The sequence below is a fragment of the Girardinichthys multiradiatus genome, chromosome 6 (genome assembly GCF_021462225.1).
Source record: "Girardinichthys multiradiatus isolate DD_20200921_A chromosome 6, DD_fGirMul_XY1, whole genome shotgun sequence".
NCBI lineage: Eukaryota > Metazoa > Chordata > Actinopteri > Cyprinodontiformes > Goodeidae > Girardinichthys > Girardinichthys multiradiatus.
In genome coordinates, this window is record NC_061799.1 from 23,034,265 (window position 1) to 23,056,139 (window position 21,875).

The 21,875-nt window shown below is 38.8% G+C and overlaps 1 protein-coding gene across 1 annotated transcript in view; it reads right to left on the bottom strand.

Annotated features, from left to right (window-relative positions):
* Positions 1-21,875, bottom strand: part of tnr (tenascin R (restrictin, janusin)) — a 285,913-nt gene that overhangs the window by 50,801 nt on the left and 213,237 nt on the right. The window contains exons 22-23 of the mRNA XM_047369054.1: positions 9,377-9,496; positions 5,352-5,495 (exon numbers count right to left, since the gene is read on the bottom strand). Of these exons, the coding sequence (XP_047225010.1) occupies positions 5,352-5,495; positions 9,377-9,496 (264 nt within the window). The remainder of the gene's footprint in view (positions 1-5,351; positions 5,496-9,376; positions 9,497-21,875) is intronic.

Consider the following 21,875-nt stretch of genomic DNA (forward strand, 5'->3'; position numbering starts at 1 on the left):
TTTATTGGTGGAAAATGATTCCTTGCTTTATTCAGGTATCCCAAACTACGAACTGATGGCATCTCATTTCTCAACATTTGTATGAATGGGGGCTGTAGAGTTTATTGGACAAATTGACTTGTCTGCATGGCTATATTTTACCACTAGCTATAATGAGCACATCTATAGAGGTCTGCAAAGAGTACCTATAAGTCTAACACTGCCATGAGTCCAGATGAGAGAAAAATAATTTAACCAATACCAAGCTGAGTATTATACAGAAAAATGTGCACAGCTTGAAATCATCAGAAAACCTTCTGTGGGCAGTTTAAAAACATTGTTTGAAAAACATTTATGGAGCTGCAAGCTTAAAAACATGCAATGTGTCAGAAATGCATCTTTAGCCTGAAAATGTATGATTGTGGTTCTCTACCAGCAGCTCTTAACACTTAGTGAACAACTATCCAGGAGGACTGTGTGAAGTTGCCCCAAGCAAGGATTTTAGCTGCTTCATCACCATACCAATAACTTCTCAACAAGCAGACTCAGACACATCAGAGAGAAAAAGTCCTGGTAGTCCAGTCAAAACACTTATAGAAACACCTGCAGCAAAATCCACTTTTTTCCACCCTTAGAGCTTAAATATCAGCCTTTGGAGAGGCATGCTGTCTTACTCTGTGCTGAGCTCTTCAGGCATACTGGCCAGACAACAAAACCACTCTACGCCGTGGCTAAGAGGTTTGGGGATCCACAAAGAACTCCAACACTGATAAATAAATAAATAAAAGCAAAAGGGTGTGACTCACCCTTTTTTCTCCTCATCTCTTTCTCTGCTGTTCTGTGAAAATGCCACCTATTCCTAAGAGAAAATTTAGAACTTTACAGCTTTACAGATATTTTACTGACCTCATAACATGGGCAGTTTTCATTGGCATTCGCGCAGATGTTTTAAATACAACACAGAGACCATGAGAATGAACTTTAATTCTAGATGTTTTCCCTTTAATTTATGCTAAAGTGACCAGACGTTTATCAGATAGTGAAACACAAATCCAGAGACTGCATGGTAATTTAAAGTATGGAGTGGAATTACCTTAGCATAACAAATCTGACACAACACAAAACATGAAGACAGCTTGAGGGAAGAAAAGGCTTTTCTTCCATGAACAGTCCTGTAAAAAATAAAAATAGCTTTTTCTTATTCTAAGGTAAGGCAGGCTCCCAAATGTTTTATTAATTCTTTAAGACATTTGCAAAATAAAATAAAAATTTCTCCTTTATTCACTCCATGCATTACAGCAATGCACCAACTACTTTTATATCACAGATTCCATACAGGTTAGAAATGCACTTTTCTATTTTTGTTTCGTTTGTATTTCAAATTATATTTATATTTTAAATAAACTTAAGCAGCTGACCGGTAAAACTAATACTTATACTAATATACTATTACTAATACCATAAGCATTAACAACACAGTAAGAGCAGTACTTTACCATTTTAAATCAAATATAACTGAAAAGCCCTGCTAGTGCTTGTTTCTATTTCAAGTAGTGCATCTTTGCTGATTTGCAGGAGAGATAGCTCCTGTGCTCCAAGGTATATATTACAATGTTTTGTTTTTCTCATAATAACCCAAGTAAAATAAATGTTTACTGAGCTAGAGCTCACCTAAAGGTTATTAATTACTTGTAAGAATTATGTGTAACTGGCAAATAAAGTTGTGGTGGCAAGTAAAGGAAGAAACGTTTGAAGCCAGCCTTCAGGAATGTGTCCCACAATGTCCATGTTTTCTTTCATCTCACTGGAGTCATGATGCAAACCTTTGCCATATGTTGCTTGGTGTTGAGAATGGAAACGTGATTGGAAAAAGTGGGACTGAAAAATAGAAGAAATTAAGTTTTAAGTAGCAGTAGTACTTGAGTTCTAGGGCAGATCAATACTAATGCATGTTTTAAAATGTTATCTAGCAACAACAGAAACATGGAGGTCTTCAGTTGATTATGAAGCTTCTAGAGTCTGATTTACAAACACAGAAGATTGTGTGTTACTGTTTTTTTTGTTTCTTTCTAAAGGAGAAAACTAAACAGTCCTTAATAAAGCTTACTTAATGGTTGTCACCTAAGGGTCAAACATTCTTGCCAGCATCATCTCAAATGTCTCCTGGCTGAGATCTCAGGCAAGACACAAGGTGCAACCTGGACTTGTCGCCAGTCCATCACAGGGCAACACAGAGACACACAGAACAAACAACCATGCACGCATACACTCATAGCTAAGGGCAATTTGGAGAAACTAGCAGTGTGTGGAACTGTTGGTAAAAGCTGGATTACCCAGAAGAAAACCCACCCACACACAGGGAGGACATGTAAGCTCCATGAAGAAAAGCCCAGGTCAGCATTCAAACTTGGTCTTGCTACAAGGTAAGAGTGCTAACCACTAACCCATCGTGCAGTCCCACATCACCTTCTGTTTATGTTAATTTCTTATTTGATCTGTGCCTAACTCTGCTGTTTAATTCTTTGTTTGTATTTTTTTAGCATAATTGTTTACCATTTTTCTGCCTGCTACAATCCTCTGCCACATTCCTGAAATGTTTTTCTCTATAAACATCCTCGGAGAAGATATTTTGTGACTGTGCTTCCTTATCATCCACTAAGGAACCTCTCATGATTCAACCCAGCAAGTAGCCTTTCACTCTCTGTTGTTATATCGAGCTGTGGTCCCGGGTGGGATCTAAAACCAAACATTGAAGTCTCTTTGAAAGATACCTTTTGCCTCCTGTCATTCCTCAGGGCAATCTAAGCTAATCGCAAGAGACTCCTTCGACATGGCGAGAGATGCAAAGAGCCTGATGTTCATCCATCCTTTTGGTACAGACCAAGGTAACAAGTGATCCACACAGACACTAGGTTGGAGGATTCTGTCACTTTGCTGACTGGATCAGAAACTGGATCAGTTGGATGAGGAAGATTGAACTCCTCTTATTTCCTCTTCCTCATAAAGAGGATAAAAATCTGATAAAAAGTTTTCTTTTCATGAAAAACTATTAAAGTCTAAATAACCAATTGTATTTAATAAATTCTTTTTGTAATTAAGACCCCTTTGTTTTTCCCTTGTGATGGACTGGTGACCTGTCCAGGGTGTAACTCACCCGTTGATCACTGGGGATAGGCACCAGCCCTCCTGTGGTTCTGCAAGGACAAGCTGGTATAGACAATGAATGGACAGATGGAGACTCCTTTTCCCCTTTTTAGTATAAGTAGATTGTGTGATCTTATTATTCATCCATATATTTGTTGTAAGTTTGGTTTTTACTTGTATTTCTAATCAGAAACTATGTGTAAATACATTAGTTTGATTTTTAATACATTTACACTTTAATTCAATTATAGCTCATGGTGAATGTTTCAGTTTTTGGATGGCATATTTTTGTCCCAGACTGAAAGTAAATCATAGCACTAAGGAATGAATACAACTAAGGTTTTTGTAAATGTATGATAATTAATTGTTTAATGAGAAGGAGAAGTATTCATGTCAGATGCATAGATCAATGAGGCTGATTTAATTATAAAGTACCATAGGTTAATATAGCACTTATATCTGCTGTACTTAGGTGTGTAACGGTACGCATCGGTACGGTTTGGTACGCATTCAGGATTTAAAGTCACGACTCGGTATATTTATGGTACGCTTTAGTCAAAAAAAACCCATAAATTTGGATGTTTTTTTTTTTTTTTTACCTCAGTCAACGGTTAAAAAAAGAATATTTTTAAAATTTCTGAAATTAAATTGATTTTATAATGTTCTAAAGCTTAAAATAAGTTGATAGTATAGAACTGACTGGATATTTGGTTGGATTTTCATTAATAAATAAAGTAGTATGAGCAGGCATAGCCAATACCTGGATAGATAATATAATATAATATAACTACTTGAACAGGGTCAGTGTTAATGTTTATGATTTTTAAAATAGGACTGTGCCCATATTTGAGAATAACATATATTTAAATAACTTTGAAGTTGATTTGATATTTAGACAACCCAGTGTACCAACTGTACCTGAATGCAGCACACACAGCGATGGGAAAAATCAATGGGGATTCCTCCGACTTGCATCTCATTTCAGAGTTTAGGCTGACTGGATATTACAGGTAGCCAATTCGGACCTGAGCTGATTTTCTTTTAGTGTCTGTGATGTTTACATTCAGCTTGACCCGTTTGCTTCAGGTGAGCAATTCAGTTAAATGCATAGTGAGCTACATACCTCACTGCTGTTGATGAATGTGGTCGCCAACCTAAGGTTTTGGTTTGACCGACCATCTTTTCTTTACTGTTGCTGCATTTGAAACCTCAATGTTCCAAATAGCAGAGTTTAGTGATAGCTGGGTGTCCTCTCTGTGTTGTTTCGGTGTAACTTTTTAAAGATGCACTACAGAACATTGGACTATGCACTTAGTTCTACAAATAAACATTCTGCATGTGTTCAGGTATAACACAACACTATTTGTTCAGTATACGTGCGTATCGAACCAACATGGCTGTACTGGATAAAGAAATCTGAGAGAGGGAAAAAACAGTGGAGAAAGCTTATTATATATAAACTACAAGCATTCTTTTATTTGCTCATGATACCCTTTGCATGTAAATGCTTTGTTGGTTAGACGTTGTTCTGTGCTCATGATTACAACAAAAAATATACATAAATATGACCCAAGTGATCTAGAATAAAGTGTGCGGCAACATAATCATCTATCCTCTATATAACCGTGTTTTACAGCTGTCAGAAACCAAACCAATTACCTAAGGAATGAGATTACGTTTTCCATCCATGTTGCTCTTATCTGCAACAGTTTTCCTTTTTCCCCTTTTATTTCTTTACCTTCAATCGTCCAATTTCTTAAAGTTTGATATATAATAATAAATAACAACCGTTGCCATAATCCAATATTAATAGATACTACAACCTCCTGAAAGGCATAGAAAATATGAGTTTGTCTTTAGTCTAAACAATATGAAATTGTGTGTAAATGTTGGAATGTGGTTCTGGTTTAATCAAATAAAACCAAATCTGACTTTTTTTTTGGCTAAATTAAAACAGAAAATATGGTCACAAAATGTTGTCAGTGTTTGTTATAAAAAAAATAAAATTGTATTGATGTCCTAAAAACTGTCCATGCCAAACATTTTCCTGTGAATTAAATTATGCACCCACTAAAAGCCAGTGCAAACACAGTGTGAAACATTTCATTTTGACACAGGGTGGACTGAATCAAACTGAGAGGGTGTCCTACTGTGAGGCACCACTTCTAACCGCAGAGGCAGTGTGCCGCCCATTGTGCTGAGACCAGCTAGATAAAATTAACACATACGTGTTTGAATGTTGGTGATGACAGTGCCACTTGTGAGGGGTCCTTTGGTGGCATACAGGGCCACAGAGTAGGTGGTGCTTGGCTTGAGGCTGGACAACTGGTGCTCATGCTTGTTTCCTTCAACCAGGAAAGTATCCGCTGTCACTAAAAAGAAGATAAAACAAACCCAACATATACCTATTTATTACAAGCATCCAATGAAGAATTGTGAATTGAAAGTAAAAAGATACACAGTCAGTCTTAACATTTTTTTACAGATAAAAAATTGTAAAAAAAAAAGTTGCATATGTATACAGGCCCATTGGGTAAGTACTTTGTAAGACCACCATTTGCTGCAGTTACAGCTGCAAGTTTTCTGGGGTGTGTCTGGACCAGCAGATTTAGACACTGAAATGTTTTCCCATTCTATGCTAAATAGCTCCAGTTCAGTCAGAAGGAGTAGACAGCCTTTGTGAAAGTTCAAGTCTTGCCTCAGTTTATCATTTGGAGTCCTATCAATTCTGACCATGCCTTTCTAATAACGTTAAATATTTTTAGTTAACTTACAGTTAGCAAAACCTTTTCAGTTTTTTTCATGTGTCAGAATGGACCATTCCACTGTAACTCTGTCTTTATATTTAGAGCCATGCTGCTGGAGGTTTAACCTCCACCAGAATCTCAATTCAGCCTTTAACAGTTTTCCTTTCAGCACTGCCCAGCACTTAGCTCCATCCATCTGGCCATCAAATCTGACAAGTTATTTTGTTACTGCTGAAAAAAAAGAGCATAATGCTCCCAACACCATGTGTCACGGTGACAATGCTATGTTCAGTGTTTCAGTTGTAGTTTTCCACCACAAATAACATTCTTGCTTGTAATCAAAAACACTTTATTTTAATCTTATGTGATCAGAAGATCTTCTTCCACATGTTTGTTGTGTCCCCTGCATGACTTTAATCCTGTTTGGTGTGTACCTTGGCCTTTTCTGGTGCTGTTTACTGTGAGTAATGCTTTCTAACAATCCACTTAGGCCTTCACAGAACAGGTGTAAAAGTGACTGAATATATTTATATGTGTGCCACACTTTTCAGAATTGTATTAGTAAAAAAGAAAAAAAGAAGGAACCCATCAGGGCCTTCTGCACTGATGCACCTCATCTGTGGAAGGCTCTAGCCTATCTGAGAATGCTACAGACTGTTGAGCATTTAAAGAAAGGATTTTTCTTTTAAAAAATGCTATTAAGCATTTAAATTGTCTTTCATCTTGCTGCTCTTATTAGTTGTTTTATCTTTTTACTTACTTTTTTTTCCCCCTTCTGTAGTTGTTTGAGATTTTAAAAGGTAAACTGTATTATAAATGTAATAAGTTATTATTATTAAATAATATTATTATTTTCAGTTAATTTAAATGTAATTTATGCTTATAGATAAAAAATACTTTTGGGAACAACTCTGCGAAATGAAGCAAATCATGAGCTTGTTTTGATCTAAATCATGACTGTGCACTTTGTAATTACCTGACACACAGAACCGGCAAAACATTTCTCATTATTGGTCTAATCTAACAACTGATCCCTAACAGTACTTAAGTTTTTTACCATCACAACTATAAATGTCTTCAGTGAACTGCGATAATTGACAATTTAACGACCAGTGCTTTGTTTAAGAGAGCCTGAAAAAGTACTACTGTGGAAAATGATTATAAGGCATTTGATGGACTACTTACTTGTCATTACAAATGTAATGTGCAAGATGTTACAATGCTAGATCGTACCAATGCTGATGAAAAATTATATGTTACAACCTTTTTTTCCATTAAAATAGAATAGTTTCTTCAATGAAATGGCATACAAGTGCCAAAACATGACATAGAAAGTGATGAAGCACACACCAGTTTTCCGCTTTTATGCGTAGGTATGCCATTATAAATTTCATGTGGGTGTCTCTGCTCATACAAATCCGTTTTGTAATGCAGTGCAATACTCAGTGGAGTTTTTATTTATTGACATGTGTTGGCTATATTAACATTCAAGGGAATTTGTTGAAACCTTACATTGCACTTTGCACAAAATCAAAATTTGTAAACAAGCTGTAAACCAATCAAAATCTTACATCTTACAGGGTTACAGCTTGTTTACAAATATCTGTCCATTATACCCATAGTATCTTTGTATTAGATATAATCTGTTTGTATTCAATTAAACTAGGGTGTATCTTTTCAGCCAAGTAATATAGCTTTTAAATGTATTAATTATGTTTTAAATGTATAGTGATTCAAAGTTTTTCTGAAGCAAATTTCCAGAAAATCTTAAAAAAAAAGATTACATTAAGAGATGCCCAGAGAAGCACGTTAAATAACCACTACCTCTGTGTTATGCCTGCTTAAAAGTAACATCAGTTTTTTCTGCCTTACTATTGCAGCCTGGGTTCAAAGGTAACTTGGCTGTGCATCATTACATATCTGGATCTGGATGTCAGACACTGAAGACAAGAGCTGCATCCAGAGTTCAGGGTTTTTAATAACTGCATTATCACAAAATTAAATAGATCATCCAAAACAAAATGAAAGCAAGCCCTATAGATGCGTACTCAAAGGATCTCTTATCTTATAATGAAATAAATGCAGCGGCTATATGCTACAATTTGCAAAGTAATAATTGGGAATGTCTAGATTTCATTCAACATATCGCCTTGGGGGCTTTTATCAAGGCTTTTATGATCGATATCACAGTACACACTGTCTGATTTTGTCAGCTACAACCACAGCAACACTTGCAGCCTTGTTTTGTGTGGCTAAGTTTAAAAGTCACTGCCTTTTCATGTGCACAGCTTGCACATTATTTTGTTGATTTAATGAATATGGGTTTTACCTAAACAAACTAGGCTTTTTCATCCTTTACGATGACATTAGTGGTGACAGGGAGATTGCTCTAGCCCCCAGTCTGTCTGTGTAGTCTAACCTGCCTGAGCTTATCTGAAGCTAGAGATGTCTGCAGCTGTACCAAGATAGGTGCTCAGACCTCTGAATAGACTGAAACAACTGAATTGTATGATGTTCAAACCAAATCACAAGGTTAATGAAGGATGAGTTTTCTGCAAGTTTTGTCAGTAACACAATTAACTGAAACCACATTGAAATACGCTATAAGCAAAATTAATAACAAGACATTTTACAACAGAGTAAACATGCTAACATTTGCCTTGCACCCCAGCAATTGGCTCAGCATTAAAACATCCTCAGCAGGAGCAAGGGTTTACTTTACTTTTACTGAAGACTGCTGCTGATGTGTGTAGTCAAAAACAAGTGGTAAAGCTAAGTGCATTTTCATAAACGTATTGTCAAACCATTATAGAAGGTTTCCCTAGTCAACTTGTTGCTTTAGCAGATTATACAGTCTGTTCTACAGCAACTACAGCTAGGAGATATTATCTGTTTCTGTCAGGTAAAATGGATAGGAGAGATTGCCACATTACTGGTGAGTCGTGGTTGTAGTATAGACCATGCAATACAGTATGTTTAATAGTGTGTTATTTTGCTGCATATACATAGCACTGATTTCATAAAGTAATGTACTGGGAATCAGCAAAAGCCTATTAAATGTCTCAGATTAGTTTTAGGAACAAAACTAAATCTGATTCGGACATCATTATTTACAGTGTTTCTTTTAATATAAAAAACGTACATACATAAATGTTTCAAAGCAAAGTGGTTTTCCTAGAGCAGTTCAAACATTTGAATATCTGTTAATTAAATGCTAATATATGGAAAACAAGGGTTCAGTTTAAAAAGCTAATTACAAAGAAACATCTCACTATGACTAAATCACTTGAAAGTAAATAAACCATCAACCACCACAGAGCTCGCAAAAGTTCTCAGTTGTTTTGCTCATTGGTAGTCACAGAAAAGATATCCCAGATATTTAAAACCTCAATCAGATTTACTAATTTCATCCAAAAGTATAGAGCAGACGAATTATTGCATTTTAGTGTTAACAAATGGTGTTTAACAACCAACAAATGAATAAAAGCAAGTGAATCACAACTCACGCTGGTTATGTGTGATGGTCAGCACGTAGTTGTCCACGTTGGACTGGGGAGCATTCCACCTCAGCAGGGCTCCTTGTGGAGTGATGTTGAGGGCTGTCAGCTCCGCAGGCATGTCCATAGCTAAGCATAAAGAAAAACATGTAAATTGAAACTGTGCGAATTTTAATGGAAAGAAAGTCAAAGGGAATAATTCTGAAATAAAAGAAGGTTAGGGATTTTGCAAAAAAAAACAAAAAAAACAAAACAATCAGCATTATAAAATTACTGGCAGTCACATAGATATTACCTCACAGACTTATTGCATTGCACAACTCTTCATTTAGAACCTAGCTGAATGAAAACATTATTAAATGAGTCTGTAGAAAAAGAAACTCTTTTTTAAAGTCAAATATGATATAGAAAAATTCAAATATTCTCCTGAGCCAACTGTTTCCCCAGCGTCTTTTTAATTTCGCTCTCAGACTGCTAGACATGCCAAAATTGAGCTTGAATTTAATTATACCTTTAACCCCAGTGTTTCAACCCCAATTTTCCCTCAGGCAAGTTATTTTGGCACGGCAGAGTGTGAGGCGGGCTGATGAGAAAATCTCAGTGAGTTTAAGGCTCTGCCCAGATCAGGTATCATAGCCTTATTAAAATGAAAACAATAATTGAACTCATTAGCACACTAAACTGTCTATTTTTGTTGCTAGAATAGGTGAACTAATCTGATTACAATAATTACTTTAATTATAAAAAGATATAAAAAAAAATTATTGTAAGCTTCCCAAGTCAATTTATTAGCATTAATAGGATCGTTCTCATTTAATTATGAAAACAAGGTAATTGAGATGAAATGATTACTGAATGAACTTTGCTATACTTTTTCTGTCTTGGGTCAGAAATCCCAAACTCACATCCTGCCAGGCTGTGAGATGTTACATATATCCTCCCCCAACTATTCTGTATAGTGTAAGAAGATGAGCAGATTTCAGTAAATAACACACCAACAATGCCTTTTAACACAAATAATTTGCAAGATCATTTCAGCCTCTATGGATTTGAACTAAAAGAACATAAGAATACTTACAACAATACTGCTAAGAAACTTAAATAAGTGGTGCAGCAATATCGCAGCAATGATCCGATGTTACCTAACCTCATGTCACACTAAGCAGATGCTTTGTCTGCATTGATGAAGATTTAATGATCTCTGCATGCTGAATGATTAAAATGGCTGAATCTACAGCCAGGTACTGTCGGGGGAGTGGGCCTTGTCTTTTGAATTATACAGCTAATAATTATTATCACTTGGGAAACTCATAGACTGTGCATAGCATTGAACTCAGCACAGGATGGTCAGTCGACGTATTGAAAAAACACAGAAATGAGATGAGGTTCCCCCAGTGGGCCCACCACCTGCAGGGGAAACCGTGAGGGACCGGTGCAAAGAGGATTGGGTGGCGGACGAAGGTGGAGACCTCAACGGCCCGATCCCCGGATGCTTAGGCTGGCTCTAGGGACGTGGAATGTCACCTCGCTGGGGGGGAAGGAGCCTGAGCTTGTGCGGGAGGTCGAGAGATATCGACTAGAAATAGTCGGGCTCGCCTCCACGCACAGCGTGGGCTCTGGAACCCATCTCCTTGAGAGGGGTTGGACTTTCTTCTACTCTGGAGTGGCCCACGGGGAGAGGCGGCGGGCTGGTGTGGGTTTGCTTGTTGCCCCCCAGCTCAGCCGTCTCGTGTTGGGGTTTACCCCAGTGGATGAGAGGGTTGTATCCCTGCGCCTTCGGGTTGGGGAGAGGTCTCTGACTATCATTTCAGCCTAAAGGCCGAGTGGTAGTGCAGAGTACCCTGCCTTCTTGGCGTCCCTGTCGGGGGTGCTGGATAGTGCCCCTCCCGGGGACTCCATTATTCTGCTGGGGGACTTCAACGCCCACGTGGGGAACGACAGTGACACCTGGAGAGGCGTGATCGGGAGGAATGGCCTCCCCGATCTGAATCCGAGTGGTGTTTTGTTATTGGACTTCTGTGCTAGTCACGGATTGTCCATAACGAACACCATGTTCAAACATAAGGGTGTCCATCAGTGCACTTGGCACCAGGACACCCTAGGCAGGAGGTCGATGATCGACTTTGTTGTCGTATCATCAGACCTTCGGCCGCATGTTTTGGACACTCGGGTGAAGAGAGGGGCTGAGCTGTCCACTGATCATCACCTGGTGGTGAGTTGGATCCGCTGGAGGAGGAGAAAGCCGGACAGACTCGGCAGGCCCAAGCGCATAGTGAGGGTCTGCTGGGAACGTCTGGCGGACCCCTTGGCCAGGGATGTATTCAACTCTCACCTCCGGGAGAGCTTTGACCAAATTCCGAGGGATGTTGGAGACATAGAGTCCGAGTGGACCATGTTCTCCGCATCTATTGTCGATGCTGCTGCCCGTAGCTGCGGCCGCCTGTCGCGGCGGAAATCCACGAACCCGGTGGTGGACACCGGCAGTAAGGGATGCTGTTAAGTTGAAGAAGGAGTCCTATCGGCTGTGGTTGGCTTGTGGGACTCCTGAGGCGGCTGACGGGTACCGTGAGGCCAAGCGTGCTGCGGCCCGGGCTGTGGCAGAGGCAAAAACTCGGGCCTGGGAAGAGTTCGGTGAGGCCATGGAGAAGGACTACCGGTTGGCCTCGAAGCGATTTTGGCAAACCGTCCGGCGCCTCAGGAGGGGGAAGCAGTGCTTTGCCAACACTGTTTATAGTGGGGGCGGGAGACTGCTGACCTCGACTGAGGACATTATCGGGCGATGGAAGGAGTACTTCGAGGATCTCCTCAATCCTGCCATCACGCATTCCGTGGTGGAAACAGAGGCGGGGGACTCGGGGTTGGATTCTTTCATCACCCAGGCTGAAGTCACCGAGGTGGTTAAAAAGCTCCGCGGTGGCAAGGCTTCGGGGGTGGATGAGATCCGCCCTGAGTACCTCAAGTGTCTGGATGTTGTAGGGCTGTCATGGTTGACACGCCTCTTCAACATTGCATGGCGGTCGGGGACAGTGCCTCTGGACTGGCAGACTGGAGTGGTGGTCCCTCTTAAGGCCATGGAGAAGGACTACCGGTTGGCCTCGAAGCGATTCTGGCAAACCGTCCGGCGCCATAAGAAGGGTGACCACACTACAACTACGGCGGGATCACACTCCTCATCCTCCCTGGTAAGGCCTACGCCAGGGTATTGGAGGGGAGAGTCCGACCGATAGTCGAACCTCGGCTTCAGGAGGAGCAGTGTGGTTTTCGTCCCGGCCATGGAACACTGGACCAATTCTATACCCTCTACAGGGTGCTCGAGGGTTCATGGCAGTTTGCCCAACCAGTTCACATGTGTTTTGTGGACCTGGAGAAGGCATTCGACTGTGTCCCTTGTGATGCCCTTTGGGGGGTGCTCCAGGAGTATGGAATCGGGGACCCTTTATTAGGGGCCATCCGGTCCCTGTACGAGCGGAGCAGGAGTTTGGTCCGCATTGCCGGCACTAAGTCGGACCTGTTCCCAGTGCATGTTGGACTCCGGCAGGGCTGCCCTTTGTCGCCGGTCCTGTTCATAACTTTTATGGACAGGATTTCTAGACGCAGCCAAGGGCCGGAGGGGGTCTGGTTTGGGGACCAGTGGATTTCGTCTCTTCTTTTTGCGGATGACGTGGTCCTGCTGGCCCCCTCTAGCCAAGACCTACAGCATGCGCTGTGGCGGTTCGCAGCCGAGTGTGAAGCGGCTGGGATGAGGATCAGCTCCTCCAAGTCCGAGGCCATGGTACTCGACCGGAAAAGGGTGGCTTGTCCTCTTCAGGTTGGAGGGGAGTTCCTGCCTCAAGTGGAGGAGTTTAAGTATCTCGGGGTCTTGTTCACGAGTGAGGGAAGAATGGAGCGGGAGATCGACAGACGGATCGGTGAAGCTGCCACAGTAATGGGGGCGCTGTGCCGGTCCATTGTGGTGAAGAGAGAGCTGAGCCGAAAAGCAAAGCTCTCAATTTACTGGTCAGTCTACGTTCCTACCCTCACCTATGGCCATGAACTTTGGGTCATGACCGAAAGAACGAGATCACGGATACAAGCGGCTGAAATGAGCTTCCTCCGTAGGGTGGCCGGGCACTCCCTTAGAGATAGGGTGAGGAGCTCGGCCATCCGGGAGGAGCTCGGAGTAGAGCCGCTGCTCCTCCACATTGAGAGGAGCCAGTTGAGGTGGCTCGGGCATCTATACCGGATGCCTCCTGGACGCCTTCCTCGGGAGGTGTTCCAGGCACGTCCCACCGGGAGGAGGCCCAGGGGACGGCCCAGGACACGCTGGAGGGACTATATCTCTCGGCTGGCCTGGGAACGCCTTGGGCTCCCCCTGGAGGAGCTGGAGGAGGTGTCTGGAGAGAGGGACGTCTGGGCGTCTCTGCTGAGTCTGCTGCCCCCGCGACCCGGTCCTGGATAAGCGGAAGACGACGAACGAACGAACGATGAGATGAGAACAGATGGCACAGTTTAAACACTTCGCATTCAATACACAAACACACTTTAAAATGGGGTCACATTATGCATAGACTTCAAATACGAGGAAGGATTTAATGTTTTACAAAATGTGCTTCACAGGATTACATTTGGACATTACATATTTTTAGCTTAAACAAAGAAATTTAGCTAGGTCTGGTGATAAAGTTTAAAAACAAGAAGCCTGACATTAAATAGATTATTAAAATACAAGACTGGATTTATTTCAAGAAAAAAATCTGAGCTGGATACTTGGGTCTAAAAAAAGGCTCAAGAAGTAAAACAAATTGTTTGTATTTGTGGCCATTTTTTTCAGATTTTATTCAGAAGTCTACCCTAAATGTCCTTTAATTACAGAAACAAAATTGCTATTATATAATATAAAGGCCACTATTAAAATGCTGGCTTCATTAAAAGTGAGATTCTCTTCATATTTAAAAGAATGTATTTAGATTTATATAACTACAGACACACAGAGTTGGTTTACGTCATTACAACTCACATGAGACACATTAATAATTAAAAAACTATTAATGTGTTTTTCACCACAGCAGCCTTTATACTAATATAATGGTAAAACATTTGTGTTATGTATGCTGTGTAATATGAAGACTATGCAATGCAGTAACTGAGGGTGTTTTCTCCTGAGCTATGCTGACATTGAAGAGCACAGCCAATAACCTCTGCTGGACTGAAAGCTGCAAAAACAGAGATGGACAAGCTTTAAGTACCTCTATATAAGCCTATTACACATCTAAGCAGGACTAGGGTTGGGACAAGCTGCTGATATGCTCTGAATTATACTCTAATTAGATATAATGTGTGCTTGCTCCAACTTATGGTCAGAAGTTAACTGCTGATTGCAAAACTGTATTAGGATGTATTATGGTAATTACATTAAGCCATAGATAATTGTTTGACTAACACTAATTCAATAGGAGTAATTTTAAAAACTTCTGAAACTTTAGAAGTCTAATCAGGTTAACTATTATTAGCAATGTAAAGAAAGCAATTTATTTTGAGTATTTTTCGTTGCTTTTTCAACAGTGAGTGTATATTAGGATCAAGGGTGTGAAATTCAGAGTTCTGCTGTCAGGACTGCATATGTCATTTTTGTTTCATTTATTTCATATTTATGGATTAACTGTCTGGGCTGTCTGAGAATTAATGCCATAGATAATCATAACGCAGATAATCAATATCTGATCTAATCAGCTAGTTCGGCCAGCCATCAGTTTCAGTTTCAACCATCCAGCATCAGCGAATCTTTATCTATCCAGAAAGCAAAGCGTGGCATGAAATCAACTATTGTTCTTTTAGGTCCTTGCTGTGATATTTGGGAAGCAGTTGTGTAAATGCAGTGGCGCATATTTGCAAGATGCATGATGTGTATACGTAGGAAGAATGGCGTGGGTTAGAGCAACCAATGTGTAGTAATGAGAAAACAAACCTTCACTTTTCTATAGCCTCTTGTTTTCATCATTTACTGTATATGACTGAAATTTCTTCTGTCAGATGAAAGTGCTTGTTTGCTTTCAAATGACTGCATTATTAATTTAACAAAAGTAAGTAGAAGATAAAAAAGCATTAAGAGAAACAGGTTTTAAACAGTCTTTGTATTCCTGAAAAGAATACTTCAGGAATTAACAGCTGTGATTGTTGCAAATAGGGTCAGTTAGATTTTGACTATTACAAAAAGTAGATAGCTGAAGACAATAACAAAGTTCAGTTAGTCAGAAATTTTCAAGCAAGGTTGTATAATTTTGTTTGGTGCAGTATTTATTTATGGCACACCTGAATTTCCCCGCTGAGGGACAATAAAGGATATTTATATTCTATTGTTTTCTGTTCTATTGTTTTTGCTCTCATTTTGCTTCACCTTGAAGCGACTTTTGAGCTGAAGCAGGGAAACAATAATTTCTAGCCCTGTATTAATTTTTGAGTTTGGGAGCCAAAAATCTAAGAGGTCTGCCTTCAAACTGATTAAATATTTATTGAGATAATAAACCTCCCATCGCTATATTACTACCACTTCTCTCTGCATCTGCTCTCTTTGCTAAGGCAAAGCAAAGAAAGGTGACTTATCACTATGTGAACATGTTCTTCACATTAATCCCGGAGCCTTGCTGTGGGTGTTTGTGGTGTCAAACTAACACCTATATGGTGCAAAGTCAAATATTTGCAACTGCTGCAGCAGCAGTGTTTCCACTGTATGTGAGCTGCGCTGGGGGTAGTTGCAAGGCAACCTGCTGATTTAGGATTTGTTACGGTAAATACACTGCATGTGGAAGTAAAATGCTTGCTAATAGATTCATGTGAAATATGAGACATGACCTATCATTACAACAGATGTTTCTACTACTTCCATTACTCACTGGTGTGGTGATACTTGAGCCTAAAGCCTTCTTTTAACTGCATTATCATTACACTGATTAACAGCAGATAATTATCACCTCAATCCTGACATTATTTTAAGTTTCTTCTGAAAGCATGAGGTTATTATGAAATCCTTCACAATGCAAGTGACAGGACTATTATTTTGTTAAATACTCTCCTGATGATTATAGAGCACTTTTATAAAAACAAGCCATGTTCCATCCTTAGTTAGATGTTAGACTGTGCTATATAATTCACTGGGCCTGTGACACATGAGAGGCACAAATGACCTGAAACTAGTCTTACTGTTTTCTGACAAAAATAAATAAATAAAATGTTTTTTTCTTTGTTGTTTTGTCTCTTGCGTTTAGGTTTTAGTTTGTGCTTTGTATTTGTCCTTTTTTCCTAATGTCCCCATATATATTTTGGCCATTTAAATGCCTACATTTATTTAGTTTGTGTATTTTCTGTGTATTTAATCGTATGCTTATTTATTTATTGAGCATTTATTTATTTCTGTATATATTCTTAATTATGGCAGGATTGGTCTTCCAGAAAGGGGTACATAAATATTTAGTAAAGACAATATATGGCATAAATCACTTGGGTGGTCATTTGCACAATAATATAAAATACTGCATGCTCTGCTGTCCTGTAGGTATTTGTTTATTACACCACATTGTTGTACAAACACTTCATGGTGACACTGACTAACAATATAACCATAATGACCAAAATAACCATAAGTACCATCTATGAGCTCTGTAAGTAATTATGCATTGAGTACACATTCAGCCCAACACAAAACAGTCCCCAAATGCTATCAGTAATGATCGCATAAAAAAGCAATGACTGTCAAGTAAAACAGAATAAAGCAGCAAGTGCATCCATACAGGACCACAAATATATGATGTGCCTTTTGCAGCAGATGAACAGCTGCGTGGTGATGCTTATTCAACACCATGTCGGACATGAGAAATCGGAACTGAATGTTTTATAAGTGTGAGTGTATGTTTCATAAAAAGGTTTGAGCGATGAAATATTACTGACATCCTACAATGCTTTTTAGTCTATTTCTGTTTAATACAAAAGCATCAGCCTGATTTTTTTCAGCAGTTTTTCTGCAGCTGTTGTGAACAATTTAAGATTTTACCTCATATGTTTGCCAATACAACACAAAATAATAATTTTATTGCTATTTGATTGCTTTATTTTTATTTTTATTTTTTTTTTTTTTTGATGCCAGTCAATTGTTATTCTACTTGTAATTTATAAATCTGTGTAAAAAGAAGCAAAATGCAGCCTTGTTAAATCCGACTTTGAGGAAAAATAAATCCCTCTGGTGATTTTTAGAAAGACTGGAATCTCAGCAAGTCTAGTGGGAAAAATTGTATGTTTTGGGTGCTGGTAAAAACATTTTTTCTTTTGTAAAATGTTTGTGTTGTAAAAAGTGAGAGGTCCTTACACTAAGTTAATGAGTACAAATGTTATCCCTTTGAACAAATTGTCACATTTAATGTTGAGCGATTCATCTGAGATTACAAGTACCTGCTGCGTTAGCAAAATAAAGAGCGGCTGGCTGCTATTTTCAGCTTGTTTCACAGTAATTCATTATAAAAGTGAGTTATATTGCAACTGCGGTGTTTTTGAAGTCATTACATACTTGGGTGGGGCAATGTAGGATTACTTTTTTTCAATCCTCTGATTATGTATTGTTTGTTGAAAGTTGTATTAAAGTGTCCCTGGTTGGGGATTGTGCTGTGTGAGGAAAATGTTATTTACCATTTCTAACAAGCTTGACTTTAGAGTTATGTTAGTTTTATGCAAGTGGAGCCCCAGTGGCTGAATGCAAGCATGCTGGAATGTCTTGAGGAAAAAGCTGATAGAAATGTATTTCAGGGTTGGAAACTTTAGCTCTCCTCCTCAACGCATCCTTTTCCTTCATCAAACACACACTCCAGACTATCATACAACATGGAGCCACTCTGCTCTTCTTTGGTTGCAAGAATAGTTATGCAAAGGCAAACAAGATGTTTGTGTTCTTCTAAGTTGTGACTCATGAAAAAAGTGAAAAAAGCTGAGATCTTTTACATGTACAACAAAAAAAAAAAGTAGAGCAGGCCCAGACAAGGGAGGATTAAGAAAAGAGAGTATGAAGTGAGTAGGAAACATAAGACAGAGAAATGAAGGAAGAGGGGAAAAGGCAGAGACAGTTATATGGAAAGATTGAAGTGAGTCAAATGGATAAAGAGATAAGTGAGAGAAGAAAGCAGCAAGAGTGATGGCTCATAGTGAGATGGAGCTGGGAGGTGGTAACCAATTACAGAACCGTGGTATGGGGACTTTCATCTGTTGCTCCAGGAAAGAGTTCTACAATGTTGGCTGTAACATATAAATTTATGTGACATCTTAGTGCAAGTACATGTATCAGAGACTGTTGGGCAGAAAAAAATTGGTCTGACAGTCCAGCAAAAATAAATTACCAATTTATTCCTGCATATTAAGTTAGGGTCTTAAAACTTGAAAGTTTTAATGTTGTTTGGAAGAAAATATTAATGCTTCTTGACTTAATCTTGTTTTAGGTGTTTAATCCTGATAATCTGGAGTTTATCACATACACTACTAAACCACAATTTATGATGATGTGATGATTCATTTTGTAATATTTTATAACTTCTGATATGTTTAAGGTCCACAGAATTAGACACACCAGCCACAACATAAAACACAATTCCTCAAAAGCAGTGTTTTCAATCTATTTTGATCCCTTTAATTAACATCACTTCTTCATCATCATCATTTGCCTACCGAGAAGCCAGTTTGGCACCCATTACAGAATCCTGCACACTCTGGTTCTTGATCGATCTTCTGACCATAACCTGGTATACATGAAAGATGCTTCAATACAAAGAAGCACAGAAAAATATTTCAGGCTAAAGTAGAAAGATATAAAGTGCTGCTGCAAGATAAGGGAAGGATTGGTGGATTAATCCAGATACAAATGATTATTAGTTGCCGTTAAAACAAGTTTCAATCTTGGCTGCCACAGGTTTCAGTTACATGAAATATTTTCTGAAAATTATGTGCATCTCTTTAATAGGGATGTTTTCCCAATGCACTAAACCATAGAGCTAGACTTTCTTCTTTAAATTAAGCTGACCTCCACATACCTGTTGTTGGTGTACTCTTTGGGATTTTATGTCAGCCCTTGGGAGTCATGGGGTTATGTTCTGCACAGCGAGGTTTTTAAATATCACTCCCTATTTTTGTATGTCTAATTGTGTTTTGGTTGCCCTGGCTCCCAATTTGTCAGTGTTACATGACCATCTCTGTCTAATGTGCTCAGATGTCACAAACTTTACATTATTCTTGTCGTCACTAGGAATGGGCAATTATTGTGCTGTTTACCAATACAGTGGAATTATTTTTATTGTCAAAATGAATTTTGATTTATCGTGACAATGACAAACTATACATGAATATACTTAGAAACTTAAAAAACTAACATTATCATTTGGAGTGTTACTTTTACAGTTTTTTCCACTGTTGGTCCCATGAAAGCAGCAATAAATATCAATATCAAAGCTCCATACAATGTAGATTAGATATCAGAGTGGTTCTTGTGTTTGTGGGGGTTTGATTGTGGTGACATGCAAACCTAGAATACACAGAAACTAAAAATACTACAAACCGTGACAATACCATGATAAACCAAATGCACAAGGAACATGCAAAACAAAGGCACAGAAACCAGAAACAGAACATCAAAATAAGGAATCAATAGAGTCCCAAGCAAAGGTGACAAAGAAAATCAGAAACAAAAGGAAAACCAGAACTAAGATCTACAGAGAACAGGAACTAAAGATGGCAGCTCAGGAAATAATATAAATATATTTAGAATTCTAAGCAGAGAACAAAAGCACATGAAATCTTGAAACTAAGGAATGACCTGAATAAGGAAATATTCAGTGACAAATCCAAAAATAAAGGAAAACACAAAACCCAAGCCCCAAAGGTCACGACATCAAGGGTCAGACTGCCATACAAACTGATAATATATTTGGCCGAGTGTCACACCCGATGTATTTCTATAGTGGCTGAAAGGCTAATCCTCATAGAGAGTTTTGGAGACAATATTTAATGGAAAAGAATAGTGTCAGGATAATGTGCCTAAATCATAACCAGTGTTCTCACTACAATTTTTAACAACAGTATGGCAACTAAATATTTTTCCTGATATCATACAGCCCTAGCTAGCCCTTATACAACACACAGTGAACATTTCCTGATGTGCTATTTTAAAGGCTATGCAAAACCTTAAATGAAACTAAAAGATAAACTGAAAACATAACTGTAAAAATGAACACAAAATACTACCAAAGTAATATATATATACAAATGTGTTTACACTGAAAATATTTTAAAATAAGGTGAGAGGGCTACTGCAAGCAGACATTGAAAACATTATTGATTTAAAATTTACTAAAGTACAAGATTGTGTTTTGTTGTGTCTCATGGTTAACATATGGATGAGGGTAGAGTTTTACTGAACATGGATGAACATTATGGACATTATAAAACAATAAAGGTACTCATTGTCAGAACATCAGAGCTTTCTGGGATAAAATATCTGTAGCTGTTAAGGAAAACAAGTACTGTAGTAAAGAACATTGGTGGTGATTGAGTTAAGTGCTACACAATCACAATGCTAATATAGACCATGTTATAATGATGAAATTTAGTGGGTTATTTTACTGCTCTTTCAAGTTACTGAGTTTTCTTACACATATGTTGCATTGATGGACTGGAAGAAATCAGTAATGTCTAGTAAAATGACACAATCAGGACATTCCCACGTTTTGCTCTGAATAATTAAGACATATAACCTGGCTATCATTAAAATGTTATGTTTAAATAAATCTCATTACAGGATGATAAGGAATACAAACATTGCCTCCACTAGGGATGGGTACCGAATTCGGTACTTTTATAGGTACCAACTGCATTCTGTCGGTACTACCAAGTACGGTACCATGTTTCGGTACCTAAAGGCATCATTATGACACTGAGGGAGTGGAAGAGTGGGCGATTTTCCATGCCGGACATGAACACAGCATTGCACGCACAAGAGCGTAATGACATCTGTAGCCGCTGGTACAATAAACAAAGCAAGCATGGCTTATAGAAAGCGAACAAAAGTATGGCTCCACTTTTCAAAATGCGATGCAGATTATGCTCACTGCAATATTTGTGACACAAAGTGCAAGGCCAGCGGCGGGAATACTTCTGAGGAAGCGCCTGGTTAAGCACAAGATTTTTCTCAAGAGTACACATTATTCCGCAGCCTCTGATCTACAGGCAACAACTCCTGCATTCGGCACTGTTAGGACAGCTGCATCGTCTGCAGCCAGCAGCATGGCTGCGTTTTAATTTGTGCAGTAGAAAAAACACTGTCAGTCAAGGGTTTTCATGTTGAAGAAATGTTTGAAACAGCTGAGATGTTACAATACAAACAGCTGGATGTTGTGTTGATATATTCATTAAAGTTTATATATTGAGAAATAACTATGTTAAATTAAAAATGTTTTAGATTTTATTATTAAACTAATTAACATTTATTACCACATAAACACACACT